The 14,069-nt window shown below is 50.0% G+C and overlaps 1 protein-coding gene across 10 annotated transcripts in view; it reads right to left on the reverse strand.

Moving 5' to 3' along the window:
- The window catches only part of CALN1 (calneuron 1), a 521,792-nt gene extending 508,190 nt beyond the window's left edge, over positions 1-13,602 (reverse strand). For 3 of the 10 annotated variants that reach the window (XM_070567818.1, XM_070567809.1, XM_070567811.1), the window contains exon 1: positions 2,983-3,286. Coding sequence is in view for 2 of the 10 variants with exons in the window: in XM_070567809.1 (XP_070423910.1) it covers positions 2,983-3,019 (37 nt within the window). In the remaining 8 variants the exon portion in view is untranslated. Of the gene's footprint in view, positions 1-2,982; positions 3,287-13,356 lie in introns of those variants that run through there. The other 7 variants (XM_070567817.1, XM_070567814.1, XM_070567819.1 and 4 more) reach the window with 5 other exon arrangements.
- Positions 13,603-14,069: the final 467 nt, after the last annotated feature.

A 14,069-nucleotide genomic window follows, 5' to 3' on the forward strand; every position in this document is an offset into this window, starting at 1 on the left:
AAATCAATGACTTTCCCCAATAAGTACTGTCGACATACAGCTCATCTTACTGATTCATGGATCAGTATATAGATTAACTTGTTCACACGGCAGAGTGACAGAGCTGATTTCCCTTTTCAGAGCTTCTTTTCTTCAAAGCATAAAAAAGAGGGAGAAGCACATGATGAGGGAAAGCAGAAGTCACCTTGACACTCAGCAATCAGAATGGCTTCAAGGACACTCCTGGAGTCTACAGGCACCTGGTGCATGTCCTAGTGCAGGAGAAGTTTTTTATTACGGTTCAAATTTCCCCACAAAAAAGACACATTTTAGCCCAAATTTATTATAGTCATGGGACTCCTTGATCTGTCTGGCTTAGCAGCATTTCTAAAGTAAACTGAATGAGAGCTGGTTTCATTTAGTCATTAAAAATCACCTACGTTGAAGGTTAAATGTCCACAGACCATCATGTATTCATTCAATAAACTTCTACGTAGTTTCGGTGCCATGCCAGGCCCTGCGCCAGCCTTTGGGGGAGGTGTGGTGACATGGAAGAGGTCGTCTCTACCCTCAGAGAAGGCACTGTCCAAGGGTCCGTGAAGGAGCCATTGGAGCTATTTAAATGGTTCCACACTTCGTGTTATGGTTTACTGAACTGAAGGCAGCTGCCTTCACTGGAAGCAAAGAGTAGCGATTTCTTTTGTACCTGCTGCAGGCACAGACTCCAGCTAAATTATTCCATTTAATCCTGGCAACTTTACCACATTACAGATGAAGAAACTGAGACTCAGTGAGACTAGATAAGCGGCCCAGGCCACAGTCTAAAAAGTGGTGGAGCTAAGATTCCAGTGACATCTGTCATTCCCTGAAGGCCATGCCCTTTACACGCCAGCACCTTGGTAATAGGAACACCCTCTAAGGCCATGAAAAGAATACCCACGGCCCACAGAACTGTACAAAGTCGCCAAGTCTAAACAAACTCTACTGGGATCTGTTTACAGCTCCTTGAAAGCCAACTGCCATCCAATAAATTTACAAATGAAGCACACATAAACACATATCATTAAGTTGAAAAGAAAAGTTGACGTAAAGGAACAGTCTACGTGTTCACTTATTGTTAACAGGCATCGCCAGTCCAAGGACACAGTGAGCGACATCTATGCCAGGCCTCTCCCTACTCTGGGAGGGATTTTGTGAGGGCCAGGGGCTTTTGGCTTCCCCTAGAAAGCAGAAGGGTGTTAACACTTGGGCCACAGTGCACGGAGAGGCAGAGGGCCTAGCACGCTCAGACCCCAGGGAGTGGAGGGAGAAGCAGGAGCTCAGGGGAGACCCCTGCTCACTGTGGCCACACTTTGGCTTACAGCCCTAACTCCAGTGAGAGCTGACCCTCAAAGAAGCCATTTCACAGACCAGCTGCAGACAAAGCCTGGAAGAGGCCCCAAGCCCACACTGCCGCCTCCCACGGCCTCTCTCTTCTTCCTGTGTGGGGCTGCCCTCACCCTGCTTCCACTGTGGCTTTTTGTTTCCAGGAAACACCTCTCCCTGGGTCCCTCCCCCAGAATCTTCAAATTATCACACGAATCCACCGATGGGCACAGTGATGAGGAATTGCATCAAAGGTGCTTCATTGGTAGGCTTTGAATAGTCTCTCCTAGGCAGAGCATTTCTGCCACAGCTGAGAGTGTTATTATTCTGAGAATATGAATCACATCGCACCCACAGTGTGTGAGAGGCAGATATGCCAGCTTCCACAACTTTCCCTCAGAGAAGTTCCCACCCTTCGCTGGGGGCCTGGAAAGGATTTAGCTGCACACACCGTAAACTACTGTTGTGTAAACAGTTTAGGACTCTACAGGCAATAACTTTGGGGGAAATCCCCACTTCCGTGAGCTGTGTTTTGGCTCAGATCCCTTTCAAGACTTGAGAAGCAATGTTAATCATCCAGAGTGTATTAAAGCCCCTGGAAAAATCAGTGAAAGGGCTTTCTCTTCCAAGCTCCTCTTCTCGGGGGACCGGAAGCCCGGGACGCTCTCCCTCAAGGCACAGGGACCCACGTTCTGGGCTCCTGGGGATTGTTACTCAGGACGATGAGGAACAATGGTTCCCTCTGCCAGGGCCTGGCTTTCAGGGACATCTGTGAAGTCGTGTCAAGCTGACTGAAAGGAAACCTTTCCTTCGGGTACGACTCTAGAAGAGCATTTCACCCAGAAGGAAGCTGTGGGGGCGAAAACAAATCAATGAAGGATTTGCAGATAGATGTTCTCTGGGCCCGAGTACAATTTACAAAATGCAACGGAAAAGAAGATCAATTTCCTCCCTCTCTCTGCCAGGCTGGAACAGATTCCTGAATAAAAACAACTCTTTTCAACAGAACCTTAGACTCGGCTAGAAGTGAGTTTCCTCAAAAGGCACAGGGAAAAGACTATGAATTCCTGAAATCCTACAGCAAGGATTTAATCTTCCAGCATCAAAGCAAAGGGACGGCGAGACTGGAGGCCAGGTGACAGCGCCGTGTTCCTGCCAGGACAATTTACGAACATAAAGTTGCATGGAATGAGTTTTCCAATAACACAGGGGAACAGCCACACAGACATCTTCAGACTGACCAAGTGGCAGGTCACTGATTTAAGAAGCAAGACCAGTCAGGGTTCTGCCCTTTTAATTATAACCTGAGGGAAGGGACTCAGCCAGGAGGAAATGGGTTTGCATGAGCCCAAGCTTGAAGAAACACGTTTCCAAGCTCCTCCAAGCCACTTTGGCAGCTGGGTGAAGCCAAGGCCAAAACAAACACGTTAGGAGTTACCTCCAGACCCCCTTGACCCCTCCCCTTTCTCCGAAACCCACGACAACTTGCTTCATCTCAACTAAACACAAGCTTGGAAATTGGAGAGGAGGCGGAGGGGAAGAGGGAAAGCAAGGGGGGCCAGGCAGCGTCCATGCAGTCAGTTGCATTATCGATTTAGAGCCACACAAGCCCCAGAGTGCCATCGACAAGGATCATACCTCCTGCTGATCCCGGGGGAAATTCGCCAAGATCCATGGCTGGGAGTTAAGGAGAATTTCTAAGCCATCAGGAAGGAGCAGAGCACTGCAGCTCCTCGGAATGATGGACCGGGACGGACGAGCTTTAATTAACAGGGTCTGATGCCTCTTCTTTTTTGGTAACTGAGCAGATTTAAAGGGCTAGAGTCCCAATTTGGAGGGTGCCAGTGCTGCTCCTGCTGCTGCCGTTGCGGCTGCTCCAGCCACTGCTCTTGGCTACTGGAACAGCTTCCCGCAGACCTCTCACCTCAGTGAGGAAACGGAGCTGTGAAAGTGGAAAAGTACGGCCAGTAACACTGGGGGTCTTGGGCTGCGTGGTTTGAATCACAACCTCAGGGCCGTGGACCTAGGCATTGCCCACCTGAATGAGAGCCAGTGCCCTACACGCTGTCTCCCAAACCAAGGAGAAAGGCTGGGCTCCTTGGGTGCAGGTGGCATCAGGAGCTCCCCCTCTTGACATGGGGCTGCACGGACAGTGCCCAGCAAAGTGGAAAGTATGGTCTCTGCTGTGCTCTCTACTGAGAGCATGCCTGCCTGGATGACAGCCACCAAATAAGCTACATGCACACATCTGCCATGAACACACATGCCTGCCCTGTACACGCACATGCCTTTGCATGCACACGTCTGCCCGTGCACATACTCATGTCTGTCCATGTACGCACACACGCCTATCTTCTAGACATGCAGAGGCAAAGGCACAGTACCTGCAGCCAGCCAGATGCCCTGTCTACACCCCTGTGTTTTACAAGTAGATCACCAAGATAAATAGTTGTGACACAGAGCATGGCCAGGAGGGAGCCTGGGCTAGGGTGGTGGGGGTACAAAGGGGAGAGCAAACCCATGTGGGGAGTTCCCTGCCTCTCAGGCTGCCTGTCTGAGAGCAGGGCTCTATGTCAGGGATAGTTTCAATTCAAGACCATGAGCCCCGGATGGGCCCTGGCCACACAGCCTCTTTCCACTTGCTCCTGCTGGTCTATTGTGGAGCTTCACCTTGGGTAAGACCTCAGTGCCTCATCCTCATACTGCCAGGTGAGCAAAGCTGAACCTCGAAGGGCATGCAGGGAGGCTGATCTTAGCAGTACCCAAGGAAGCTGGGGGCAGGAGCCATCCTTCTGCAGCTCTCTCCCTTCTGGCTTCCCATCTCCCTATCCCATGCTTGGCATTCATGCCATGGAGTTGATTTTTCTGTGTTGTTTCTTTAGCCAATACAGTAGCACCTTGGGCGATATTTTTAATACCGTTTTTCCCTAGTAAGCACTCACAGTAAGTCTGGCCAAGTGGGGCTCACCAGACTCAGGGCCCCACCTTGGAGCGAGTGCTGGGGGATGTCTAGGAGGGAGCTGAGCTGTGGGATGGGGGGAGACCTTGAGATCCCACCCAGCTCTGCTATGAGCATATGTGTGACCCCCTCCCCATCCTGAGCCTGGATTTTCTCATTTGTAAAATGACAGTGTTGAACAAAGCCAGCAATGCTCTTAACAGAGAGGGGAAGCAAGAAGGGAGACACACAGACTTTTAGAAAGCACATTCCGTCACCTAAACACCAAATCCTCTTGGCTGGTGGGGACAGCACACTGCAGAGGGCTTGTGCTAAAAAATCTTGAGAAACACTACACAGGATAATCTCCAAGGGCCTCAGAGTCAATGAGGGATGGACTGTGGTGGACATATTCTTCCTGATCACAGCCTCTCCTCTGAGAGATGGATCCTGCATGCAGCCAGCTCAGGCTGGCAAAGGTCAGAAAGAGACAGCACTTTGGAGTCCAGCTGAGCCTTAGGTAAAATCACTGACGACTGCAGTGTCTCCCCACCTTTCCCCCAAATCTCTCTCTGTGCACACTTAACCCCTGCCCAGCATCCTCCTCCTCCCCTCACATGCCCAGCCCCCTCACACCTACTGGCAATAACAACCTTGTCAGCAAAGAATCTGCTATCACCCGTTTAGACATGACTTCAATGTAATTTCTTGTCTCCATCTTCCCGGGACACTTGCATATGGCATCTTCTCTCACTTTTAAATGAAGCGAGCAAGAGAAATGGTGCGATTGGGGCTGGGGGCGGAGTGGGAGATGTGTGCCTGGCATGAAGAGTGTTCCCACAGACTCACAACTCCAGAGCCCTCTGGCACCGCACGGGCATCTCCGAGGAGGATGGACTCTGGGACCGACAGAGGCTGGCACAGCAGAGAGATGCCGAAAAGAACCACTTGACACAGAAATGTCTGGAGGGGAATTCCAAGTTCTACTCCTACCGCCCCCGGCAACCCCGAGGGTCTTCTTCCCAGTTTTCATTAATAAATTCAAGCCCCGCATTTCTGAGACTGGCAACAAACAGAATGCTTACATAGGGGAGGAAGAGTGGCCTAGACACCCTTTCGCTTGGAGTAGTCTTGAAGTACACATGCTCCCCACGTTAACCTGCTACCACCACGATGGACTCATGGGCGACAGTTCAAGTCTTCTTTCTCAGGACAGAACTAAGACCAGGCTGGATTCTTTGGATAAACAGGCTATGAGCCTAGAGAGTTAAAGGAAGCCAAGGCCCTTGGGCACAGGCAGTGAATGGCTTACTCAGCTCTGCTGCAGCCCCCCGCTGAGTAGGGAAGGAGAGGTTGTCTGCAGCATCCACCACCAGAAGGTGCCCTCTTGACGTGCTGACCTCTTCAAGCCCAAACGGAAGAGCCTGCGGCCCAGAGAGAAGGAGGTGTTCCCTCCCCTCCTGTCTAAGCTCCACTGTTCGCGCCCTTTGGCCCAAATGATGACCTGCCTGTTCTCTGGTGACAGGCAAGTGGGAACGTCCACTCTCTTCCTTCCCATATGCAGGGACTTAACTTTATCAGACTTCTACAAAATAAGCTTATCAGAATACAACCCAGGAGGCCTAATCTCTGGATAAGGTTGGAGTGATTTTGTGGAGCCTCAAAATTGGCCTGTCCACAAATCTGCTTTTGTGAATCTGGTCATTCACTATGGCCCCTCAGCTTGGGCCACCCACACACGCTCTGCAATGCTAGGGCTGGGCTCTCCAGACCACTCTTTCCAGCCACCCCCGCCTGCTGGCTTCTTGTTGGTTCAGCAAAGGAGGACTCAAGGGAGATGGAGATAGGAAGCCAGAAGGGAGAGAGCTGCACAAGGATGGCTCCTGCCCCCAGCTTCCTTGGGTACCGCTAAGACCAGCCTCCCTGCATGCCCTTCAAGGTTCAGCTTTGCTCACCTCACAGAGGTGCCAGCAGCAGCTGCATCATGACCCTCGGTGGTCAGACGACCAGCCATGCCACACTCCACCCTCTACCCTCGTGTCCCCTCAGCCATGGCAAGTCCTGCTGCGTTGACGCCTCTCTCAGGAGTCTGAGTACTGCCCCTGCAGGGCCCCTCCTAGGCTAGGTGAGACCACCTCTTCTCTTGTTCCCTCAGCCTTGCAGGCAGTATCTGTTCTTGCAATGATTAATTCTTGGGTTATTTCAGCTTTCCAATTCCTGTGTAACTAATCCTCTGTATTAAATGCCATCTGCTTGAAACATCTAGTGTGGTTTTGTTTTCCTGACTGGACGAGAATTTTCCTTGGAGATCCCAAATTGGAGTGTTCTGATAGTCACAATCTGAACATTCTGGCACATATTACACATTTTAGCATATAAATGTAAACATTTAAAGATTAAAAGAAATGACCAGAGAGAGTAAATTATTAAGATCATTCAGCAGGTTGCAGCCCATTGGCACATCCTTATATTACATACTTGTCATTTATTACCCCAAATTTAGACATATCAAAAAGAAATGCTCCCAGTCTAATTTTAGATCCACTGAATTCAAAACAAAAGAATCTTAAGGCACAACTTAGGAAGTGAGCCTTGAGAGAATTGACCTCAACACCAGCCCAGCAGGGAAGGACTCTGGGGAGCTTCTACATTATCATTCTGCTTATTACTTAGCTGTGTTAGGTGCATTAGGTAAATGTTAGGGTGTTTCACTAATATTTTGGAACTTGGACATTGTAGCTATTAGAGAATTGGAGGGCCAGGATTCATCTCTCATTTCATCCTCTCAGGGGTCTGAATTCTGAGAACAGCCCACCAAGAACAAAGAACCCCTGGGCAGAGCCTGGACAAGGTGCCTTAGGCCAAGAGGTCTGAGGGAGGACGCTGCTGTCTTCTCTTCCACACTGAATGCATGGCAATGAGACCTGAGAGCAAGCCTTGGTCTGACATCACCCAGACACACACAGAGAGGGGCAGCAAATGGAAGCAGCCCCCAGGGCTGGCGAGGCCTGCTCTAGTCCACGTGGGCTGTCTGCAAAAAGACAGGAAGAGCAACAAAGTGACTGTGCATGGTGATGAAATTTCTGAGCCGGGACCAGACCCTGCCCACTAATCCAGGTCCCAGGCTAAGACCAGTGATTAGCAAATCCTCCTCCTTTGGGAGGCTGTTGTGGGGAGGCTAGCAGCACAGCGAGTCACAGAGAGCAAAACTGTTCCCTTTTCTATGGGCAGGGGTAAGGAGGTGGGGAGAGGGAGTGAAATGTTTTTGCGGCCCCTCACATCATCCTTGCCTCTTTCCACTCTTCCAGGACGCCACATCCAGCATGACCCAGTGTGTACCACCCCAGAGACAAGGCCCCACGCAGTCCCCTCCTCTCCATCCCCACCACCACTGGCTTTACTCAGCCCTTTTCTCTCTCGTCTGATCTCCTACAAGAAAATTCTAAATGAATCCCCCTACCTCCATCCATTCACAAATACTGCCTGGTGTCTTGCTGGGCACTGGAGACAAGATGGCAAACAGGGGAGCTGAGGCCCAGCCCTTGGAAAGCTCCAGAGCTTGCAGAAAGACAAATATCAAACAATTGCAAAGAAGAACGAGGACAAGGAACAAGAAATGCACAGTGCTGTCCCCGGTTCTCACTGTAGGACTGACTGACTTTGGGGAATCAGGGAAGGCCCCTGAGGTGGGTGGGGAAGCTGGGACCTGCTGTTGATGATATGCTGGGGGAGAGATTGCTCCCAATAGACAGAACAGGCTCCAAGGGACCAGGCATCAGGCAAGGACAGGGAATGGAAGAAAGGGCAGCAGTGACCAAAAGGAGAGACTTGTTCATGGTCAGGTAGCAGGGTAAGCAGGGGGCGCTCGTGAGGCCTGTGGACTTCATGGTAAGGGAAAGAGGCAGCTGCTATGGGGCTAAGCTGGGTCGTGACAAGCGGAGATGCGCCTTTATAAAAGAGCCTTCATCTACACGGAATATCTAAGGAATCAGTTGTACAGTCCAAGTAAACAGTGAAGGAAACTTGAACAAGGATCTACAGTTGGAGCACAATTGGATCAATCTTTCTAAAATACATCACATTTGCTACCCATGGTGTTTGGGATAAAATTAAACTCCCTAATCTACCTGAAAGGCCCTTTGTAAGCTGCTGGTACCAACCTAATTTTTAGCACCTCTCATCTCCTTCCAGGTCCCTTCCTACTCCACATCAGCTACAGCCACGTGAAACCACTCGCAACTCCCATAAGAGGCCCATCTTCTACGTCTCTGGGCCTTAGCACCTGCTGCTCCTCCAGCCTAGCGTGTCCTTCTTTGCTGCCCCAGTAAACTCCTACTTACCCATCAAGGCCTTACTCAGATGTCACATTCTCTGGGAAACCATCTACCAAGGTCCTCCTTACCCTCAGCCCCACCATCCTCCAGATAGAGAGGTGTAGCAATCACCTCATTGTAGAGACATTTTTCCTCCCACTTGACTGTCTCCCACTCCTAAGGGTAGCAACAGGTGTCTTTCACCTTCCTGTCCTTAGTGCCTGATATAGGGTGGTCCCACAACAAGTTCTGGATAAAATAAACTGGAGGATATATTTCCACATTAACAAGCTAAGTGAGTTTAGCTCCCTGGTGTAAAATGCAAAATTTGTAAAACTCACACCTGCGACGTTCTAATAAAGTGTCAACAATCTATAGCCACTAATGGCCTATAATCAAGGGACAGTCAGCTCAATAAGTAAATAGCTGTCCTGTTAGAGTACTACACAAGTAATGATGTATTAATTTTCTTGTTTCCTCACATTAGTCAAGTTTTCTAGAGACGTTTCCCTGTCCCCGCCCGCAGAGGCAGGCTAGACCAACCCAACGCAAGAACAAAAGGCCTCCTGGAGGCAACTGCTCCTTTAGTCTTGCCTGTGAGTCACTGAAGCAAAGGAAATGGATAGGGTCCCATTTTAAAGAAAAAGCATTCCAACATGTCACGGCTTCCAGGTGTAGGAGTACGGGCGTGCAAGATTTGGAGCCAGCAGCTTAAGCGTCAACTTACAGCCTTCTCCCATGAAGGTAAAAAGATGTCCACCTCATTCCGTGGATAGTAAAGTGGAGATGAAAATCCCCACACTTACTGCCCTGTCAGATTTTTGTGAACACATGGGATCAATTGTATAAATGCAAGGTCTGTCAAAGTCACCCCTTGCGTCCCAGATCTAACTTCTCGATCAGCTCTCATGCCCTGTGCTCTGAAATGTCATGGGCCAGCCTCTGTGGCCACCTTTACGTAGTGGATGTGGATTTGGCACAGGTGTTGCATCCCCCGCCCCCGCCATAGCAGAGCAGAGAGCTTTGCCTTCCTGAATCGCCTGTGAAGCTGGCTTCTGCTCCATGGCCCTGAAGTTCAAGGTTTCAGGGGACCTGCAACCAGCAGAAACAGGATCCTGTTCTGTTCTTTCCAACCACGTCAGATTCTTCTCTCTCCAGTTCCCCTCTCCTTCTTCTTTCCTTGTCTCTATCCCACTCCTTAGGTTGAGAGGGTGGCACTTCTGAGCCACAGAATAACTTAGGAGAGGGCATGACAGATTCAAAGCATGAACAGAACATGTGAAGGATAAAGTATCATTAATGAAATCTCTTCCCAGAGCATGGGGAGCTCTGGGCCTAGGGAGCCCCTTCTAAATCCAGACCCAGAGGGTGACGTGGAAGGTCATTGGGTCCCTGTGCTGCTCGCTGGCTAACACAGCAACCCAGGGAGGCAGAGGGGCAGGAAGTCATCCCTGAGTGAATTTCCTGGAGGTGATGAGTGACTGGCAAACAGCTTGATGGATAGCTTTGCTCCATTCACCTGACCTTGGGCACCAGCACAGCTGGCCAAGCCGTCTGAGCTCTCGGAGTACAGCAGCCCCAGTAGGGCATGCTCTGGATAATGCATATTGTAAGTGGCAGTATCATTTCCCTAAATCATGCCGCTGTCACTTGGCAAGGCCATCTACCAATGCTCAAAGACCCAACTTCCTCTCCTTATCGCATAGCTGGAGGAGATGCCAAACTCAACAATAAAACCAAAAAGACAAATCAGTCAGATAAGCCTGCGTGTACCGACACAAGCTGAAGCCAGAGGAAGGGAAGCAGAGTGATGTCCACAGTCCCAGTATCCCAGCTGTAGACACAGAAAACCCAGTGTGGAGAGAGGGCTATGGTCAAGCCATGAGGATCTGGGGAAGTTCGAGTGCTGGGCAAAGGGCAGCCCTGTCAAAGGTGTGAACAGCCACCAGCCAGCCCTGCAACCAGGGTCCTCTTGGGCCAAGAGATGGAAGCCATGCAGGGAGGCTTGAGTGGGGAACGGGACTGGAGCTGCCAGGATGCCCAAAGCACCCACTTCCCTTGCCAAACCAAAAGAATCCCACGTGGTTGACTCCAGCCCGGCCACTTGCCACAGTCCACTGTGAGCCTGGACTGGATCTATGGCTTCCCTGGCCAGAGTCCTCATTAATTTCCACACAACTAATACATGCACATCATAGAAAATTAGAAAGCACAGAAAGGTAGTCTCCCCAAACACCACCATCCAAGTGTCACTGCTGTTAATGTTTATCACCAACGAGAGCCTGGAAAAAGCTTCCCTCCCCACCTCACACTTCTTTACACAACTGCGCCCAGCACCCAGCTAGGGCAGAGACTGGGCCACAGGTGCTCAACACCTCCTTGGGCAGGCTGTCCTCGGAGGCCGAGACTGGACTCCCTCAACTGCCTTCTCATGTTCAAGAACCAGCACATTTTACGAGTTAAAGACCATCCTGGAGCCAACAACTAGTTCTTCCAGGGACTCGGAGAATGCCAAGAACCCAAGGACAGCTTGAGGGGAGTGAGGAAGATCACAAGCCCTGCAGCTAAACCACTCTTGGCATTCCTAAGCCCAGCTGAGATTGTTCATTGAACTTGGGAGAGCAAAGCCCACTCTAGACTCTCCAACTGCAGCTGACCCAGGTAACAGCGTGTCTCGAACAACTCCAGCTTTGGGAAGTGCACCACGCAAGTAAAGTCAGAGTAATAGCCCCAACTCCCTTCCTCACCCACAGGAGGAACAGGTACAGCTAGGATGACTTATGGTCCCACTTGGAGTCTTAAGTTGTCGTCATTGGGATAGATGCAATCACAGAGAAAATGTGCTGAAGGCAGAAACCACCAATGCCCTACATCCCAAACTGGGACTCAATCCATATCTGAGAATCCTCTGGACAGAAGTCAGGAGTGGTACCACATACATCAACCTCTAAGGCTTTCTGAGAGCTCCCAGGCCCTCTTGATGTCTCCACATCTGCCCGGGATCCCAGAGGAGTACCCACAGGTACTCTCAGTCCAGCTAATACTTTGGAGTCCAGGCTACCAAACTCAAATATCCTGGACAAAACACAGGAAGGTGTCTCTGATGCCTCTCTCCGGTCTTTCCAGAACTTGAGAGAGGTGAGAATTTGGGGATCAGGGCACAGATGGGCACGCTCCTGGATAACTTTTATTTGTTCTTCATGGCTCAATTCAGACATCACCTCATCCAGGAAGTCTTCCTTCATGCACAAGTTTAGGCTTCCATTCTCTGTCCTCTCAAAGCATCATGTACCTCCTATCTAGACTTCTCACACCATATTGTAAATTCTCGGAGACCTCTCTGCTCCCATACACATGCTAGACTGTGTGCTTTTGAGCCTAGGCTGTCTTACTGGCTCCTATCGGAGGCTATAACAGTGACCTCCTGCATCTACCAGTAGCCTGGGTGCCCCCAACACCAAATTTGTGTTTTAAGACTTGGTCTCTGTCTATTTGTACCAAGGTTAATGTCTTTCCACTTGCCCCCACCCCTAATTGCTGTAGCCAGGGGAAATGAGAAGTAGGAATTGAAAACAGAGCTCTAGGCCAAACCAATAGAAGAGAGTTTTGTAATGTCACAGTCAAGGTTGAGAAAGAGACAGACACTATTCCACCATAATAAAGTTCAAAAATTATGCTAGCAGGAGACATGAATTTTGTATGTAGATCATTGAAGTCTGTGGGCAGGAGATTAACTCTTGCAGTATAAGTGATTTGTTGTTTAAAATAGTTTGGGATGATCACAGAGGAACAGAAAGAAAAAGTAAGCTTCCACCCAGAGAGCAGGATCGCCTCCCTTCTATTCTCTGCCTTCCAGGCTCTCAGTCTCCTTCTACTCTGGGCATCAGTAAAATGAATGGGGATTCTAAAACTGAGGAGTTGAGCACCCCCACAGAAGGAAAAGCCCCAACCTGGGAGAGGAGAAAAGCAAAATGGAGCAGAATGAGGATGAAAAATTGGTCCAAGTGGGAGATCTGGTCAACCAAGAGGACCTCCACATGGGGCCAACACCCTAAATGTCTGGGGAGGGAGGCCCACGCTTGGTATGATGTGAGGGTCTGAGCCAATTAGCTTGCAGCCACAATACTCATCCTCAGCCTGCTGCCACCCCAGTTTTGTATAGTTTATACTCTATCACAGGGACCTGGATTGAAAAACAGACTGAACTTTTCTTGAGGTTGTGTGTGTGTCTGTGTACATATATGCATGCACATGTAAACAGGCACTTCCCTGCAAACTAAGAAAAAGAACTAACCCTCCTCCTATACATCAGTAGCAGGCACCCAAGGCAAGACAATGACCCAAGACAGATAGGGTCATTGACGTGGAGGTAAGGGGACACCTGGAGGAGGGCACCCAGCCACAAGGGAGTCTACTGTCTGGTGTGTGTGGGGAACCAAGAGGTCATTAGGCATTTACAATATTGTGTAGAAAATGTCACATAGAAGTGCAGGATGCTTTGAGGATACAGAGAAAAGTCATCTTAGGGCTTAGGAAGGCTTCCTGGAGAAGGTGATGTCCATGTTGGACCCTGAAGATCAAGTAGAAGTTAACCAGAAGAATGTTCCCGAAATACCCCTTACCCCCACCCCTGGAGAACAGCTACAAGCCCTCCTGTGGGTCTAAGATAAGGAGACCAACGTAGAGTCACACACTTCCACTGTGTCAGATCCTGTCTACTCCCCTTGTGAGGTCCAAGAGCTCACAGACCCTCTTACTTACCTGAGTTCCTGGAGGCGGTCCCAAATCCCTTCCCTGGAGCTGCCAAACTGGTCCCAATCCTGCTAGCTGGGCTGAGAAAATAGATTTGCAGTGTCCACACAGCCGAGGAGCCCCACTCCAGAGCTGTCCCCTGCCCGGCCCCTCGGAGCCCACGGAAGTTGTGCCAGACCCTGGCTCAGCCGCCTGCTCAGACTGCAAGAGGGAGAAGTGTGCTGCGAGCATCCTGGAGCCCAGCCAGGCCTCTCTGGCCAGAAGGCAGGTGGAGGAGGAGCTGGAGAGAGCCTTGTAAAACTTCCAGAAGATCAGATTAACTCCCAATGAGCCGTAGAACCAGTGGGCTGACCACCACCTCTAAGCCCACTGCAGAGCCCCACCCAGGTTGGTGGGGAGCGCCCTCCTCACTCCAGTACTCTGGATATGCTCCTGGTTAACTTTGACTTGCTGCTTAAATCTGAGCTAGACCCCCGCCCAGCAACATACCCTGGATAGAGCCCTCTGCTACGGGACTGGCCATTGTCTTGCTTTAATCTTTTTTTCCGTAATATAATTTTTTTGAAACAGAATTCACATCACATAAAATTAACCATTTAAAGTGAACAAGTCAGTCATATTTAATATATCCACAATGTTGTGCAACCACCACATCTATCTAGTTGCAAAATATTTTCATCACCCCGAAAGGAAACCCTATGCCTATTAAGCAGTTGCTTCTC

The sequence above is a fragment of the Equus przewalskii genome, chromosome 12 (genome assembly GCF_037783145.1).
Source record: "Equus przewalskii isolate Varuska chromosome 12, EquPr2, whole genome shotgun sequence".
In the NCBI taxonomy this organism is placed as follows: Eukaryota; Metazoa; Chordata; class Mammalia; order Perissodactyla; family Equidae; genus Equus; species Equus przewalskii.